Source organism: Lotus japonicus, chromosome 4, assembly GCF_012489685.1.
Source record: "Lotus japonicus ecotype B-129 chromosome 4, LjGifu_v1.2".
Taxonomy (NCBI): Eukaryota; Viridiplantae; Streptophyta; class Magnoliopsida; order Fabales; family Fabaceae; genus Lotus; species Lotus japonicus.
In genome coordinates this window covers 37585381-37603974 of record NC_080044.1, presented here as the reverse complement: position 1 = coordinate 37603974, position 18594 = coordinate 37585381, and the positions used below count along the sequence as shown (strand labels likewise).

At 42.8% G+C, this 18594-nt stretch overlaps 1 protein-coding gene across 1 annotated transcript; it reads right to left on the bottom strand.

Annotated features, from left to right (window-relative positions):
* Window positions 1-11345: 11345 nt before the first annotated feature.
* LOC130712705 (uncharacterized) lies at window positions 11346-11885 on the bottom strand. Its single transcript, XM_057562526.1, has one exon. The coding sequence runs from the start codon at window positions 11883-11885 to the stop codon at window positions 11346-11348; it is 540 nt and encodes a 179-aa protein (XP_057418509.1).
* Between the last annotated feature and the right edge of the window lie 6709 nt (window positions 11886-18594).

The window sequence follows — 18594 nt, the reverse complement described above, 5'->3', positions numbered from 1 at the left end:
TAACGACTGTAAATCACAGTTAACATGCATCAAGTAGAACTAACAAGTATCAACCACACTCATCAACTATGTCAGTATGCATGTTGCATGAAATGATATGCAGGTTAACCCAGTCAACCAATATGCAATCCGGAACGGATGGACATCAACGGATCAGCCCTTCACCAGCCACGGTGGTGCCATTTCGGCCCGCGTGCCTCTTACACCACACAAAGGTAGTCAGATCAGCCGTAACCCGTAGGTCTGCCATTTCGGTCTGCTACAAGAGACGTTTACAAACGCTCTTTCACGGAAATCCGGGTCTTATGACCATTTTGGAATCCGACGAGGTCCAGAGTACGTCCTGTGTTAATACCCCATTAATGTTGCATGAATGCAGGATGATTAGTCAACCAACGTCTCCGATCTCACTCGACACGTCGCCACGTGTTCTAGGTAAATTAAAGTTTCTAAAAGCTTACCCTAAGGTAAAGTCGATTCTGCGACAAAATACAATAATCATAAAATGAGTGCAACCACTCTCGATGACTCTTCGGGTCATCAATGCTCTCACGAAGTCTCACGCTTCAGTGAAGTTTCATGCTCTCACAAGGTCTCACGCCTCAGTGGAGTTCCATGCTTTCCACAAGGTCTCACGCCTCAGTGGAGTATCCCGCATTCACAAGGTCTCACGCCTCAGTGAAGCTTCATGTCATTCACGAGGTCTCACGCCTCAGTGAAGGTCCATGCTTTCCACAAGGTCTCACGCCTCAGTGGAGTATCACGCATTCACAAGGTCTCACGCCTCAGTGAAGCTTCTCGGCTCATCCCTTGGATGGCTAACAAACTGCTCAACGAGCGAAGGAGTACCAACATACTCAGAACTTACCAAACTCCTCAACACTTGGATCCGACGACACTCCTCGTTTTTCCAAAACTATGACTTGACTTCCAATGCCTTCCTTCGAGGTTGTTATCATTACTTAAAGATTTTGAGGTTATTTAAGGTCTTATGAATTTTCTTTATAAAATAGATTCCATTTCGTCTTATCGCAAGTCTTATACATTTGCAGGATCTCCCAATCCCAAGTCGCTTCCAGAGGATGTCTCGATCCACTAAACAAAATTAAGGCCCGAACCTCGTTCGTCCTATCAAACTTTCTCAAAACTCTCAAAATAAAATCGGCATGACCTGCCCGCTCTTCTCACCATTTAGAATCTCAGATTCCAGTACAGAGCATATTTAAATCATCACAATCAACAACATGTCATATATCAATAAATCGCATCATAAACACTTAGCACTTAGCATATAAAGCATGCACCACACATCCTAGATTACCCACATAGCACATAGCATGTAAGACAATCTCAAAAACATTCAGTAGATGAATCATCTACATTGTCAGCCGAAGCCTCAGAAAACATTTTCCAATCACACACAATTCCAGTGCATAAACAGTAAACAATGTCGAAACATCGACCCTAAGCATTAACTAGAGATTCAGTGAGAAGCCCTCACCTGCAGATTCTCCAGGATTATCTTCTAACTCTTCCTCACAAGCAAAGCGTTGCTCCTCAGGAAATTCCTCAAAAGTTCCTTTAAAGCAAAGTCACAGAAATACTATCAGAATCTATCGAGAACTAAGCTATCGATACTTACTAAGGTTACACGAAGTAATCTATACTCTAAGGTACGATAATCTAGCGCGAAAGACAAGTTTTCGGAAAAGGAAATTTTCCTCCTCCCCCTTAATAGGGCTCGGCCACTTTAGGTAATTAGGAGACTCGATTTTTCTTCGATCAAACTTGGTTCCTATGCTTTCATAAGCCGTAACTAAGGGTATTCTGAACTCGGAAAAATTATCGGATCAAAAACTGTCGCAGGGGTATTTTGGTCATGATTTTTAACTTAGGATTTTCAAAACTGAAATCCCAAAAATAAAATTTTGCAGGGACGTCACCAACGACGTTTATGACAACTAATCCTACTAGCACTAAGCTAAGGCGATAGTTTTCAGCCTAAAGGTTGAAGCTTTACCTCAAAAACTCCAAAAATGGGTATTTAAGGCTAAAATTGATTCCGGCGGAATTCCGGCGACATAACGGAAAATCTAACCCGGCAGAAGTGATCTTGGGCACATATAGAAGAGGTTTAGAATCAGAAATGAAAGATTCAGGATAGTTTTGCAAAAACCCATAAACTATCCACTCAGAAAACTCTACAGAAAAGCTATGGAAAAAGCGATCAGAGGTAAGGATTAGCGACTATACCTCGAAGCCTTGAAGTAGCAACTGATTGATCAACGATCAAGCAAGAATTGAACAAAATCTTCTTCTCCTTCTTCCTTGATGAACTCGCGGCCTTGAGAGGGAAAATGGAGGAGTTTTGTGTTTTTTTCTCACTTGCTTGCTATATATAGAAAATGGTAATTCGCGGGAAAATGAAAGTTTCGCGAATCTGATTTTTCCGGCATCATTCTCCATGAATTCTAAGATAGGTTTTGGCAAAGGAATTCCTAAGCTAAGAAGATGTCTCCTTGTATTTTTAGCAACTAAAGCATAGTCGGTATAAAACTATTTTACCCGATAAGTTGCTTTTTGCATCGGATGTCGGAATGGAAAACTTCCTTCTGAAGAAAGATTGAAATCATCAAGAGAAATGGGTGTACGCGTGTAGAATATTCATTTGAAGCTCTGAATAGATAAAGTCTTCATTGTCGAGAAATTCTAGGGTTTTGAAATACCAGGGATTCGGTTTCGGCAAACTTCCGATGATTGGAATCGGACGTTCGTAAATCCTAGAGTTTCGCCTCGAAACGATTGTGATATATGGAAAAAGAGAAGTTCTAACATTTCTCTGAAGATTTTTGGAATTAACTTCCGTCGTGCCTAAAAGTGAAAATTAGCTATATACTATGGTTTCTGACCTAGGTTAAGCGTATAACGATCGTACTATAACTTTTATCGATCATGATGTAATCCTTTGACTTTTCCTGAACTTTCTCCTTCATAAATTTATTTCATTTGGTAAACTCTAGTTCAGGTTTCCTTTCACAATACATCAACCCTAATCGTAAATGGAAATCTCTTCCACTGATCCTTAGCTTAAAATCTTGGGTCTTACTGGAAAAAAGGATAAAGAGGCGAACATATAGCATTTGAGAGGACATAAATTTAAAATCGATGTTATTAATCCATTGTATGTCATATGAGTTCGTAGAGCTCAACGTAAACAAACTATAAATGGAGAATTGTAAGAACAGTAGAACTCAAGGAGAACGAGGCCAACATATAGTTTTTAAGTAGAGAAATTCCTTTCTAACGACAAAAAGTGTCTTGTTGTACCACAATAAGTTTAAGCTCATGATATTCCTCCACCGAGTGTGATGCAAGTTCGTAGAGCTCAACTAAATGTTGGTGTTAGGGTAGGACAAAAGGATAAAGACGTCAACATATAGCTTTTGAGAGGAAGTAAATTTAATATCGATGTTATTAATCCATTGTATGTGATACGAGTTCGTAGAGCTCAACTAAAACTTACTAAAAATGGAGAATTGTAACGAAATAAGTACAGTAGAACCAAAGGAGAATGAGGCCAACATATAGCTTTTGAGTGGAGAAATTCCTCTCTAATGACAAAAAGTATCTTGTTGTACCACAATAAGTTTAAGCTCATGATATTCCACCACCGAATGTGATGCAAGTTCGTAGAGCTCAACTAAATGAGGTTGTTTAGGGTTTAGGGTTTAGGGTAGGACAAAAGGATAAAGAAGCCAACATAAAGCTTTTGAGAGAACATAAATTTAAAATCGATGTTATTAATCCATTGTATGTCATATAAGTTCGTAGAGCTCAACTAAAACTAACTACAAATGGAGAATTGTAACGGAATAAGTACAGTAGAACCAAACGAGAATGAGGCCAACATAGCTTTTGAGTGGAGAAACTCCTCTATAACGATAAAAAGTGTCTCGTTGTACCACAATAAGTTTAAGCTCTTTATATTCCTCCACCGAATATGATGCAAGTTCATAGAGCTCTACTAAATGTGGGTGTTTAAGGTTTCAGGTTTAGGGTTTAGGGTTTAGGGTAGGAAAAAAGGATAAAGAGGCCAACATATAGCTTTTGAGAGGACATAAATTAAAAATCGATGCTATTAATCCATTGTATGTGATATGAGTTCGTAGAGCTCAACTAAAACGTACTACAAATGGAGAATTGTAACGAAATAAGAACAGTAGAACCAAAGGAGAATGAGGCCAACATATAGCTTTTGAGTGGAGATATTCCTCTCTAACGACAAAAAGTATCTTGTTGTACCACAATAAGTTTAAGCTCACGATATTGCTCCACCGAATGTGATGCAAGTTCGTAGAGCCCAACTAAATGTGGGTGTTTAGGGTTTAGGGTTTAGGGTAGGACAAATGGATAAAGAGGCGAACATATAACTTTTGAGACGACATAAATTTAAAATCGATGTTATTAATCCATTGTATGTCATATGAGTTCGTAGAGTTCAACTAAAACTAACTATATTTGGAGAATTGTACCGAAATAAGTACAGTAGAACCAAAGGAGAATGAGGCCAACATATAGCGTTTGAGTGGAGAAATTCCTTTCTAACGACAAAAAGTGTCTTGTTGTACCACAATAAGTTTAAGCTCATGATATTCCTCCACCGAATGTGATGCAAGTTCGTAGAGCTCAACTAAATGTTGGTGTTAGGGTAGGACAAAAGGATAAAGAGGACAACATATAGCTTTTGAGAGGACGTAAATTTAATATCGATGTTATTAATCCATTGTATGTGTTATGAGTTCGTAGAGCTCAACTAAAACTTACTACAAATGGAGAATTGTAACGAAATAAGAACTGTAGAACCAAAGGAGAATGAGGCCAACATATAGTTTTTGAGGGGTGAAATTTCTCTCTAATGACAAAAAGTGTCTTGTTGTACCACAATAAGTTTAAGCTCATGATATTCCTCCACCAAATGTGATGCAAGTTCGTAGAGCTCAACTAAATGTGGGTGTTTAGGGTTTAGGGTTTAGGGTAGGACAAAAGGATAAAGAGGCCAACATATAGCTTTTGAGAGGACATAAATTTAAAATCGATTTTAGTAATCCATTGTATGTCATATGAGTTCGTAGTGCTCAACTAAAACTAACTACAAATGGAGAATTGTAACGAAATAAGTACAGTAGAACCAAAGGAGAATGAGGCCAACATATAGTTTTTGAGTGGAGAAATTCCTCTCTAATGACAAAAAGTGTCTTGTTGTACCAGCTCATGATATTCCTCCACCGAATGTGATTCAAGTTCGTAGAGCTCAACTAAATGTGGGTGTTTAGGGTTTAGGGTTTAGGGTTTGGGGATTAGGGTAGGACAATTGAATAAAGAGGCCAACATATTGGTTTTGAGAGGACATAAATTTAAAATCGATGTTATTAATCCATTGTATGTGATATAAGTTCGTAGAGCTCAACTAAAACTAACTACAAATGGAGAATTGTAACGAAATAAGTACAATAGAACCAAAGGAGAGTGAGGCCAACATATAGCGTATGTGTGGAGAAATTCCTCTCTAACGACAAAAAGTGTCTTTTTGTACCACAATAAGTTTAAGCTCATGATATTCCTCCACCGAATGTGATGCAAGTTCGTAGAGCTCAACTAAATGTGGGTGTTTAGGGTTTAGGGTTTAGGGTAGGACAAAAGGATAAAGAGGCCAACATATAGCTTTTGAGATGACATAAATTTAAAATCGATGTTATTAATCTATTGTATGTCATATGAGTTCCTAATATTCCCTCATAGAATATGTTTTGAAATATGTCCAGAACCTCCCCATGAGGTTTGGCCCACGAAATTGTCCTCGCCTGTTCTCGCCAAGAACATAGAATCAAGGCATAGTGCCAAGAGTGTGTGGAATGTGATTAGAGATTTTAGAGAGATGAGCTCTTAACTGCTTAGAGAGAGAAAATATAACTGAATTTCAATATTGTTATTGGCAAACGAGCTAAGAGTCCCTTACAATTGGTAACCGTCCCCTATTTATAGATTTGGGTTTGGGCCTTCGCGCCTTTAATCTGTCTAAATGGGTCGGTTGGGCCTTGGGGAGAGCGGCCCAAGGTCCAGGCATGTTCCGCGCCTAAGGCTGAGTCCCCTGGGCGAGGGACCCTAGGGTCTCGCCCAGTCCACAAGACACCGAGCTCAAAGCATGAGAGCTAAGTGTGTCTTTAAATAGAAGAAACCAAGGCGATGACTATGAAAGACTAAACATTATAAAACCTAAAGTTTTTAACAAAATGAAAAAACAAATGCCAACATGGCTGGAAGAATAAAGTCAAAAACCTTCGTATTCTAAACTTTTCGCTGCACCATCCCTTCCCTAGGCAAACTAGGTCCACAAGCAGTCCCAGGGCGGTGGCACTTGACCTGCTCGCCTGGCCAGCACTGCGCACGTGCCCTAAATCATGAGACTTTGACGGGTGTCGTGCGTTCGCCACGCGTTGCGCCCTGAAGTAGTTTTTAAGTAAGCAAATCCACTGAATATCAACTACCACTTTCGAAACATCTTTACAGATCGTTTCAGAACCTGTCAGTTTGAATTTGAGCCAATCAACGTCCACGGTTACAGCTTTTCTCTTAATGCATCCTTCCCACTCCCCAAAATCTCGCAGCCACTCTTACGTCTTTTCCTGACGTCATGGGGCACGATCCCCCCCTTCATGCCCCTACCCTTGACACGTTACCTCCCGCTTCTAGAACCATCCCTTCATAAATCCTAACATTCTCAAAAAGCTCAAACCTTTAGTCTTCTACTTCTACCACGTGCATGTCCAGCCCCCTTCCCCGCATAGTTGGGTTGCTCTGGAAGCCAGGACTGGTCGGCAGCGTTTCAACCCCTTTTGGCCCAACATTACTGTCGACATGGCTCGGAAGTTCTTCAAAGTTGTGGTTTCCCATGAATATCCTGAGGTTTTTACTCATAGAGACGGGGTTGCCCGATTCCCGCTTTACTGGACCCGAGAAGTACACCAGGTGATAGACCCGCCAGAGGACTCCTTGACTTCTGTTAATAAAGTAGTTATCAGCTTCTTAGCCAAACTTCCGGTTTCGGATTGTGCCCGCGTGATTGGTGAACTTCTCTTCCTTCCTTCTACTTTACGTTTTATTTTGTTTTTTGTTTTTTTTACCTACCTCACCCTCGCTCTTTTCATCCCAGGAGAAATGCACAAAGTCAGTGGGGAGATCTTAGGTTTGTTCAAGAATGAGAAAAAAAATTTCCTTTCCTCCCCGAGTAAATCTGAACGATGACAAGGCATCCATGCCGAAAATCCAGGCGGGCAAGAAGCGACCTCTTGGCGAGGAATCTCATCGCCCTTCCCTTAAAAAGCTGCAGCCCTCCAACAGCTTAACCCGCCCTGGCGAATCTTCGCGGGTGATGCCGGTTCCCCCTCCAAATTCTCAAAGTAAATCCGTGGATAGGGCCTGCTCCAAGCCAACAGTTTTCCCGCCGTCCCTTTGTCAAGGCGCAGCATTGGCCGGCGAAAATCCTCTGCCGCCGCCGATTGCTCCCTCTTCGAGCTCTGAGAGTCGAGGGCTGCCATACTCCATATCCCTTAAGCCTGCCCAGGTGGCTAAGATGAATGAGAGGGTTCAAGAGCACGGATTAGGCAGCGTGTCCGAAGGCGCGTTGGCGACAGTTCTCCACGCTTTTCACTGTTATAGTCACTCCGCCCAAGACGCTGACGCACTGCGATCTGAGGTATCTCGCCTCCACACCCTCAACGCCCAACTTGCCAAGGAACGTGAGGCACTCACTGCTCAGCTGTTCGCCAAGGAGACTCCCTTTTCCAAAGAGCTAAACGAGCAGTCCTCCCGTGCTGAAGTCAGCTTGGAGTTCCATGATAGGAAGATTTCTGAATTGGAGAGGAAACTTTCCGAACTGCAGCAAGAGGTGCGGCTGGAATCAAATGCGAGGGCAGATCTATTAGCTTCGATGGACGCTGACCTTGAGAATCTTCGCTCTGAACTGGCAAGGAAAGACAATGAATTGGTGAGGAAAGGTGATGAGCTGGCGAAGAAAGACGAGGAACTGGCAAAGAAAGACGAGGCGTTGTCCTGGTGAAGCCCCTTGCCCCTTTCGACGCAGAAGCTTTAGAGGCGAAAATCAGGTCCGAAGCTGTTACCGCTGCCCTCTTCGAACGCGGCCGAGGTTTTTTCCTCGCCACGGCTCAAATCGAGCATCTCCATCCTTGGATTGATCTAAGCCAGATGGGGGCGTTCAAAAAGGTTACTCCTGCTGGGCTAATTGGGGACCCCGACCCTCCAGGCTTCTCTGCCGAGCATTTCCTATCAAACGAAGATGTAGAACGACCATGAAAATGTTAATAACTTTTGTTGTATTAATGCCCCATCCTCTTACTTTTTGAATGAGAATCTTTCGCGCTCTTCTCTCTTCCTCTTTTTTTTTTTTTAACTGCCTTGAACACGTTCCTTAAATCCAACACGTTCCTCAAATCCCAGCAGTTTATCGCTGACCACCGTCCTTGGGCATTTAAGCGTTTCAACACAAATTGCACCTCCTTTCAAGGCAAACTCCTCGTAAAACTGCTTCCTTATTAACTCTCCGGAGATAAAACAGAAGCTATAAATGGAGTCTAACCGCCGAGTAAAGCTCATAGCTCCTCATCTTCCTGAAACATTAAACTCCATCTTTCTTTCAAACATCAAACGCCACATGAAATGGCATGTTACATCGCTTGTTTGGAAGAGCTCAGGAAAAAAGCTTTTGATGAAGATCTCTTCTTCAACGTCAAGCATCCAAAAGATCCCAATGTCTACGACTTGACCAAAAAACTGTTGGGAATGGATCTGAGCCCTGAAATGGACGCCATCCTCCGGGATTTTCTCTCCTTCGTGGAAGAGATTCAAGAGCTCTGCCAGCGGGAGCTGGATCTGCTGGAGGAGAAGGAAACGGTGATAACAGCTCTGGAGGCGGTAGAAGAAGGTCGAGAGAACAGAATGTATCGGTTGGAGAAGGAATGGATCGGTTGGAGCTCGAGAGAACAGAGCAGCGCAAAGAATGTAGGAGAATGAAGAGAGACCTTCCCTTCTAAATGTACTAAGTCGAGTATTTGAATAAAAGTTTGTGTCCTGAATTGTTTTGTCGTGCACTAATAAGATCATGCGAGCAAACAAATAATTGAGTTAGGAAATCATATCGACGTAAACAAATAAATGAAGGAAGAAATGAATATTTAAATGAACAAAAGGTAATTATGCGGGCGAGGCGAGCGGCCCGCGACTTATGGCGCCTTTTGTTCGTCGTCGTCTAGCACGTGTTTTCAGCGCTAGACTCCTGGTTCCGTGTGAGTAATTTTTCGAGAGTGTGCTACACATAACTAGGTATTTTACCAAGGCTTTCGTTCGCACCAATATTTCCCGTAAGAGCAGGTGCGGCCCCTCCAGCATTATTAGGTGGGGACTTACAACGCTGGGGGCCCAATGGCCATATGGGTTTACCCAGACTTTTAGCCTAGTTAAAAGTGCTTCCCTCGTTTCAGGAAGACTTGACTCGCCCAAATTTCGGGGAGGTTCTTTGGATAAGGAGCTTTATTCACGCACGACGCCAACCAGTGGCGACGGGAAGCTCATCCGCACATGTCGCCTGCATGGGCTACGGTCAGCGCCGGACTTTCCGGAGCGATCCCCAGACATCAAGGTCGTGTTGGGATTGCCACCTTCAGGGAATTTTTCCCACCGGGCTGCCGTCTCAGTTCGATAGCTAGGAGTATTTCTAAGAATATCCTTTTGTATTTGATTTGTTTAAATTTTTACACCGAGGGATGCCTCGCTAAAAAACTCCCGTGTCGGAGAAAAAGAGTGCATCTTTATTTTTAGTCCTAACTTTCTGGCTGCTTCCTTGATTAGAGTATTACACCTAGCACCTCATTCTCGTCGCCCAGCTCAACTTTCTCGCCGTAGGAGGAAGGGAACCATTGTTGCTCATCTTCACTCTCGGCGTACCTTGACCTCTTCCTACCGTCCACTGACTGTTCGTATCCTCTTGTATCTCGGCGACTTTCACACCGTTTGTTCATTCTATTAGCTTTCCAAAAGAGCTGGTCCAATGTAGGTGGCCCCCTGGGAGAGGTTGCTCCTTGTTCTCCGCCAAACAAATCGATGTTGTCTTTTACCAGCGTACTCAAGCGTCGCTCTTGCTCCATGGTGAGCCTGGGCTCGATCGCCAATATTCCTCTACTCTTTCCCTTATCTCGCCCCTTTACCTTCTTTCCCCTGTCCAAATTTTCGCCGACCTGCCCTTCTAACTCACCTGCGACGTCTTGGTACTGCGCCGCTGGATGTCCCTGCTCGCCCTCAGTCCCTCGGTTCTCGTGACTCCTGTGTCCACCATTATCCTTCTCTCGGCCATACAAGTTAAGGCTACGGTCGCGGCATTTCTTCACTCCTCCCTGATCTATTGTTATCCTTCCCACCCGTCCGCAGGGTAGCGGGTATTTCATCACGAGGTGAGCTGAGGATATAACTGCACAAAGGCGATTCAAAGTGTTCCGCCCTATAATGACATTATAAGCTGCCGCAACCTGCAAGACCAAGTACCTTATCTTCAGGAGTTTGGAATCCTCGCTTACTCCAAAAACCGTGTCCAGTTCCACGTAACCGCGCACTTGAACTTGCTTTCCTGAGAATCCCACCAAATTCCCTATGTATGGCCTTAGGTCTTCGTCCCCCAGTCCCAACTGCTCGAATGCATTCCCGTAGATTATATCGGCTGAGCTACCTTGGTCCAACAGCACCCTCCTCATGTTGAAACCCCTGATTCTTACCATTACCACTAAGGGATCGTCTGTATGGGTCTCGACTCCTTCAAAATCTGCGGACGACACTATTATGTCTGAGTGGTTGTCCTCGAACCAAGCCGAGCAGACTTCCATCGGCGGTGTTTCCCCTGTTAGTTTTTGCCCCCTTATCGATGTACCGTCATGGCCCCCGTGGCCCCCAACAATGATCACGTTAGCCGTTTCCACAGTTCCTTCGTCCTCGCCGCTTTCGACTTCCTCAGCTTCCTTTCTCTTCGCCACCCACAGTTGTCTCACCATGATTAGCCGCTTGATTTGACCCTTGAGTGTAAAACAGTCGGTGGTGTCGTGGTCTTCCAAGTTGTGGTATTCACACCATTTTAGCCTATTCCTCACTTCGCGTCCTAGCTTCGTGCTCCACTTTCCTTCCGCGCTTACGTCCTCGACTCCCGCTTCCAAGAGCGACTTTGTTAGCTCCTTACCTGTGCGTCCCTTCAGCCTCATTCGCCGGTTCGCCTCAACTGTTCGGCGAGATCACCGACTGAGTCGTTCTCGCTTGCCTTTCTTAACAGGTCGATCAGCTTTTTTAGACCTTCGCTCACGATTTGCTTTCTCCTCCTGTATCCGTTCTCTCGCCAGCTCTACGCTCGCCGCGCTCTCTTGCTTCCTTTTGTGCGCTTCAATTCCTTCTTCGAGGATGTAGTCTTGCGCTCTGGCACGAACTTCTATCATTGAAGTTTCGAGTTCCCTGCTTAGCTCGCGCTTAAACTTTCCCCAGGATAAACCACCTTTGAAAGCGCACACGCACATGCGTGGCTCCAGCTCTTCAAACCTTGCGGACGCGGCACTATATCTTTTCGTATATTGTTCCAAGGTTTCACGCTCCCGCTGCCGCATGTCAAACAGGTCCTCGATCGCTCTCGCAGAAAAGTGATCAAGGAATTTTGATGAGAAGTCGCGGAACTTGTCTAGGGATCCCTGAGGCAAAGCCACAAACCAATCCATAGCTTCTCCTCGGAGCGTGGATGGGAATATTCTACACTTTACCGCGTCAGAAACCGCGTTTATTGCCATCCTTGCATTGAAATGAAGCACATGATCCTTCGGATCGGTTTCCCCGCATACGCCTCCAACGCGAGGTGTGTCATACCGTCGGGCACTGTCACCTCCCGCACTGCTGCCGAGAAAGGCTTAACCTCAGCAGCGGCCTCAGCTGCATTTTCTTCTTGCTTCCACTATCGAAGGTGATAGTAACTCAACTGTTCCTGAGGACACTCATTTTGTAATCGCAAGTCTTTGCTTAAAGCACGGCGTGCCTCTGCGCGGCGATGCTGATTCAACCTCGCAGTGCGCGGGGAAGAGATGTAGCTTTGTTCCAGCTCCTTGCCTTGTTGTTGTCGAGAAGGCTCCATCGGGCTTTGTTGACTGGCCGAGAATTCAACCACACAAACTCGCGCAAATTCTTGCAGAAAATCGAACTTCTCCCAATCAAATCGTGGATCGCGTAGGATCCGTATCACAATCTTCCAAGAAAAACTGCAAAGAAGACGAGCTTCACGCAACTGAATCACGTTCCACGTAGTCCGGGAATTGAAATTTATCGTTCCCCACAGACGGCGCCAAATGTTCTCGCCAAGAACATAGAATCAAGGCATAGTGCCAAGAGTGTGTGGAATGTGATCAGAGATTTTAGAGAGATGAGCTCTTAACTGCTTAGATAGAGAAAATATAACTGAATTTCAATATTGTTATTGCCAAATGAGCTAAGAGTCCCTTACAATTGGTAACCGTCCCCTATTTATAGATTTGGGGTTGGGCCTTCGCGCCTTTAATCTGTCTAAATGGGCCGGCTGGGCCTTGGGGAGAGCGGGCCAAGGTCCAGGCATGTTTCGCACCTAAGGCTGAGTCCCCTGGGCGAGGGACCCTGGGGTCTCGCCCAGTCCATCGCCGACTCGATTCGTCAACTCATCGCCGTTGTCGGGCCGATTTTAACCTAAAAGTGGTCGAAAAATAACCCTAGCGATATTGTAGTCAAAACGATCGTAATGAGGAGTACATCATCATCTAGATATTATTAAGGTCTAAGAAAGTCCCTAATAAAATAATTTCCCTTTCTAAAGGCATAGTATCACATATAACACAAATAATTCACAGAATATTATTCAATATTATTATCAAAATAATATGCCCTAAAACCGGGTCTTACAACCCGCAACTTCAGCCTTCAAGTCTACTCCGTTGAGTTCAAGGTTGTCAAAATCAACCCTTGGCTCACATAGAACTGTCAGTTCATCGAATGTCAGGACGTAGGCAACTAGAGCTTCTCCGTCATGAGTTTGAATCGCTTCTTCTGGGTTTGGCCTGTGAAGACGATGAAGGTATGAAAAACACTAGAAAGGGAATGTTTGAATAGGGTTTTGAGGTTTTAAAACTTTCCTTCTAAGATTTTGGTAAATCTTCTCAGTTTAAGAACACAAAGTGCAAGAGATAAAGGATAGAGAAGAGCACACAAGTATTTTATCCTGGTTCACTTGATAGATCCCTCAAGCTAATCCAGTCCACCCGTTAAGGTGATTTCTTCTTTCTAAGAATGAAGACAATCCACTATTCAAAGATTGTGACAATTGCACTAGCACACCTTGCTCAGTGACTAACAACCTATGAACTAGCAACACCAAGACTCACTTGTCTTAGTCTTCTCAAGAATCTTGACATCACTAGTCTCTCAAGGAACTACAAACAATTTGTAGAAAAGTTGGGTTTACAAAGAATTGATTCTAGAAAAGCAGGGTACACACAATAAGAACAATGAAGAAAATATTGCTAAGGTAAATATTTTGCTTGAAGGTTTTCACTTGTATTGCTCAATAGTTTCTTAGCATTTTCTTCTCTCTTCAGCCTATTTATACTCCAAGGTGTAGTGTTGTATTCGTTTGAATGATTATATCCGTTGGAGGGAAATTCTGGGTATTCCAGAACCTGCTATGGTTGAACGTCGTAGGTAAGGCGGTCAGAATAGTACACTTGCTTTTGTAGTATTGACAATGATATTGCCTTAGCCTAGTTGACTTCTCATCTTGGCGACGCTTCATGTTGGAACTTGTGATGCAATTGATCAGAGTCAGAAGGAAGCTTTAATCCTCTGACCTTCAGAACTTCTGCTTCTGGACCGTTCACTCTGAACATGTGGTCTTCAGAATTGGAAGTGTTTTGGTCTTGAGAGCCAGCTTACTCTTGGACTTCAGAATCTTCAAGTCTCAGCTTCTTGACCGTTCACTCAAAACTTCTTGTCTTCAGAACTTCAGCACTTGAATCTTCAGAGCCCACATCAGAGCTTTAATCTTCAGAACATTTGAAGCCTTTACTACCGTTCAAAAGAACGTAGTCATTGCAGAAGCGTTTCATTGGTTAAGCATAGTGATACATAGATATTCTGACATATGAGATAAGCATTATGATTAATTTAGACTATTAATCTATCAGAGTATATGATCACTTCAGAAGAAGTGAAATGTATTCCTTGCTATTGCCTCAAGAAAAATCTATGGTTGTAACGAGTGATCACTTAATCTCCATAAAATTTTGAAAGTTTATCAAAAATACTTTGTACGTGTACTCCCCCTTTTTGTCATAAGCAAAAAGAGTGTGAAAAACTTAGCGTTAAAAGCATGAAGTACAGGGTACTCCCCCTGAGAAAATGACTAAGTTCACAAGATTAGATAAGATGATAAATGAAGGAAAAAGTCAGAAGCAAAACTTATATATATATATATATATATATATATATATATATATATATATTCAGAATATATATATATATTCAGAACACAAAGGGAAAAAACTGAAAACTTCAGAAATAAAGAAAGCAAAGGAATAAAAATCGTAACAGACTAGGGTTTTGGATCTGGGAGCCTTTGCATGAGAACTTCCATCATCTTTTGCAGGTTCTGATTAATAGGTGCTTCCTCTTCATTGTGCCTTTGAAAACCGTCAAGTCTTGAGACAATCGTTGAGAGATCAGGTTGAGCAGAAGTAGATGGTGCAGCTTGAACTAATGATGTTCCCGGAGCAGAAGTAGCAACCATGGCAGAACTTGTAACCATGGCAGATGTTGCAACTATAGCAGAAGTAGAAGCAGAAGCAGAAGCAGAAGCAAGTGCTTGGGCCTTCAAGACAGCAACTTCAGCTTCCAGCTTAGCAGCCCTTTCTAGAGCTTCTAAGCGAGCAGCTTCTACCTTGGCAGCTTTAATCCTAGCAGCCTCAAGTCTGGCAGCAGCAGCTCTAGCAAGCTCTTCAGCTTGAGCTTCTAGTTTCTCAAGTTCAGCCCTTTCAGCGTCAGCTTTTGCTTTCTTGGCCACAACTTCTTCAGCGTTTTCTTCTCTTGTTCTGGTTTCTGAGATGACTTGTCTCAGATTTTCTCTAAGTTTAAGTTCCAGAAGTGCCTGCCTTCTTTCATTCAGAACCTCCTACTTCTTCTTAGCAGCTTCAAATCTTTCAGCCTTGTCTTGGTCGGAAAATTCCAGCATATTCTCAATATGATTCCTCATCCAGCTACAAAAATCTTTCCACGGAGCCTTAACCAAATTGGGCTTTTCAGAAGAATCAGTAGATGCATACAGGTTCCTCAGCCTTGTTGTTGCTCTATCATTAAAAATGTTAATGCATTCCATAAGGTTGGTTGGCTCAGGGTAAGTGTATGGAATGATGGGAAGGTTCGGTTGAGGTGAGGGTTGATTGGCTGCAACATGATTGGAGCTAGTTGCTTCAGAAACAGCTTGGGCAGAAGTTTATGCTTCAGAAGTTGGGGGCACATCTGGAATTATCTGATCAGAAGTGGTCTGATCAGGAATGGGTTGGACCTCAGGGTTTGAGAATACAAAGTCTCTAGAATTAATTGGAGAATATCCAGATAAAGAGACCTGTGAATTGTCAAAAGATGAAAATGGAGGAAAAACTACATTTAGAGGAGTGGGATTGAAAAGAAGAGAGGTTTGTGGAATGGGAACGAAGATGGTATCTGATGGTCCAGAAGTTCTGTCCTTCAGAACTTGAAAGAATTCTCTTTCAGTGGTAGAAGTGTTTTGAGGAGAAGATGATGGAGGTTGTTGTGGTTCTGGTTGTGTTTCTGGTAGGGGTTCTGGTTGTGGTGCAATAATGGTTGTGACAGTGGTAACATGTGTGGAAATAGTAGAAGTGGAGATGGTAGAATATGTAAGGGAAGTGTATGTTGGAATGAAAGGAGCAGTAAATGGAGGAAGTGTTTGTGTGGGGGCAGAGGTTGGAATAGCATCAACATTTATAATGGAAGAAGGAGCAGAAGTAACAACAACAACTAAAGGCTTACTTGACTCCTTAGCAGAAGATCTGGTGATCCTTGGAGCCCGATTCTGAGTCAGATGAGGATTGGCAACCTTTGTTTCTGTCTTGATCTTCTTAGCCTTCTTCTTAGGCTTCTTTTCAGCTTCAGAGTCTGACTCTTGAGGCCTCTTCTTGGGCTGAGGTCTTGACATATCATGTGGACATTCTGGAAGGGAGTTGAAGAATTCTTCAAAGTCAACTTCAAGTCCTTGTGTCCTTAGAAAGTTGACATACTCCATGATTGCTTCTGGAGCATCCAGCTTTGTCCAGAGATGATAATCATCAATGGAGATCCTCTTTTGAATGATTTCCTCCTTAGACTCATCAGAATGAGCAACAGTAATAGTTGTCACGATCTTCATCTTCTTCATATTCATCACATTGAAGGCATCTCCAGAAGTTGCCGTCAGATCTTCCGTGCATCCAACGTCAATCAGACTTTGCACCAGCCCACTCTCCACAAAGATGTCAGAGAGGATTTTCCCAAAGGGAATGTAGTAGATAGCAGTCTTCTTCTCAGAACCTGTAGTTCTGGACTTCCTGATGCATTCCTTCAGATATGTGAAAATGAAAAATGGTAGGCACAACTTCTTCTTCTCCTTGATGAGAAAAATCATCAACTTCTGGGTGGCGTTGATGTAATCAGAAGAACTTGTCAGCGTTCTTGGATTGATGCAAGAAAGTATGATCTTGTGCCATACCCTCAGAGTTGGATGAAGATTGCTTGATTTGTATTCAGTTTTCTTCCTGCCCTAGTTGACAAAAAGTTCATGGTTAACTGTTGTCCTCATCCTTTGCATTATGTTGTCCACATTCTGAAACCGCCTCCCTTCAGCAAGTTTCATTCCCTGAAGCAGGGAAATGGACTTCTTAGAAATCACAATCTTCCTTCCTAGCACATGTGAGACGACATGGTAGTCATCACACTCAGCATGCTTCCAGAATTCCTTGACTAACTTCTCATAGACCGGTCCAATTAGTCTATCGAAGTAGCCCATCCAGCCTTGAGCTTCCATCTCAGGTCGGATGTCTAGTCCACTAGCAGCAAGATTCTCAAAATCCACCCTTAGTTCCTTAAGATCCGTAAGGTCTTCAACCTTGAAGGTGCAATGGACAACAATAGTCCTTTCAATGATTTGAACCACTTGCTCTTAGTCTAGCATGTCAATTTCCTCAGGTTGTTGCTCTTGTTGTTGCTCTTGATTTCTGGGTACAGATTGCCCGGTTGCAAGTCCAACAACCATTGTTGGAAACCTAGAGCTTGCTTCAGCAGCTGCCTTCTCTTGAGCAATGTGTTCAGCCAAATACTCGAGTGCAGCTTGTTCTTGAGGATCGGAGGAGTTGAATTGAGACATGATGAAGGCTTTGGGATGAAGAGGATGATGAACAAGAGAGAGAATAGAGAGAATTTTTGCAAACACTTAAAGTTTTGAAATTCAAGATAATGGATGAAGTGATGGGAACATGCGTGCGAACGTGGGTTAATAGTGATTTTGAAAGGTAATCGTTGAGTAGTTGAAAAACCAAAAGGCAAAAGGAAAAATCAACGGCAAAAAATTAATGTAGTAATAATAAGCAATAACTACTGATTGAGTTACCTTCTGAACTAGACAACTTCTGATGAAAAGCAGAAGTATCATAGTCAGAGGTTCTGAAAAAATCTTCACGCTGGAATGTAAAAGGTGGGTGCTTCCAATGGAAGCCAAAGCGTAAGAAAGAAGAGAAATCTTGGATCCCTCTTAACTCTAAACTTAATGATTATGTGTTTGCTCTTGAGGTTGCATCCAAAAATATAATTAAGGTGTGCGCTGAGCTGAAAGATCCTGGAAGTACAATGCACTATGAGATAAACCCCGGATGACATTCTAAGTCTAGGGGAGTCTAGCAAAGACTATAAAATTGCGCTTCTTGGGATACAACCCAAGTGTTAGTTTTAGTTTTATTTCTTAAGTTTGAATTTTTATTTTATTTTACTTTCTTAGTTTCAATATTTTTCTGCATTTGTTTCTTTCTTTATCCTTAATGTTAGTATTATTTGGGGAAAAAAAAAGAGGAGCTGGTAGATGCAAGCCAACAAGCCAGGCTTTGCCACTGGAAATTCCAGCATGGAATACCACGCGATTCCTGCAGAAATTGGTGCTGTCGCGCGAGAAGAAGCTGGGCACAACGCTTCTGGAAATTTCAGCGCGAACTTGGCGCTATTCTTGTGATGAATTGGTGCGACAGCACCGTCGCACCAACTTTGAAACTTTAAAAATAGAAGATTTCCTTTTGCTTTAAAATCATTATCACTATATGTCTTAAGCTTATCTTTTCTTCATTAAAAAAACTTATCTTTTTACTTTATTCTCTTTTCACCCAAAGATTTTACTCGAATCCTTGTTCTTTTACCCACAGGTGTCTCTCTCTACCAAGGTATGTTTCA

Bases quoted from the DNA above. Each gene is read 5' to 3' on its own strand.
- LOC130712705 (XM_057562526.1), bottom strand. From the start codon at position 11,885: ATGGCAATAAACGCGGTTTCTGACGCGGTAAAGTGTAGAATATTCCCA.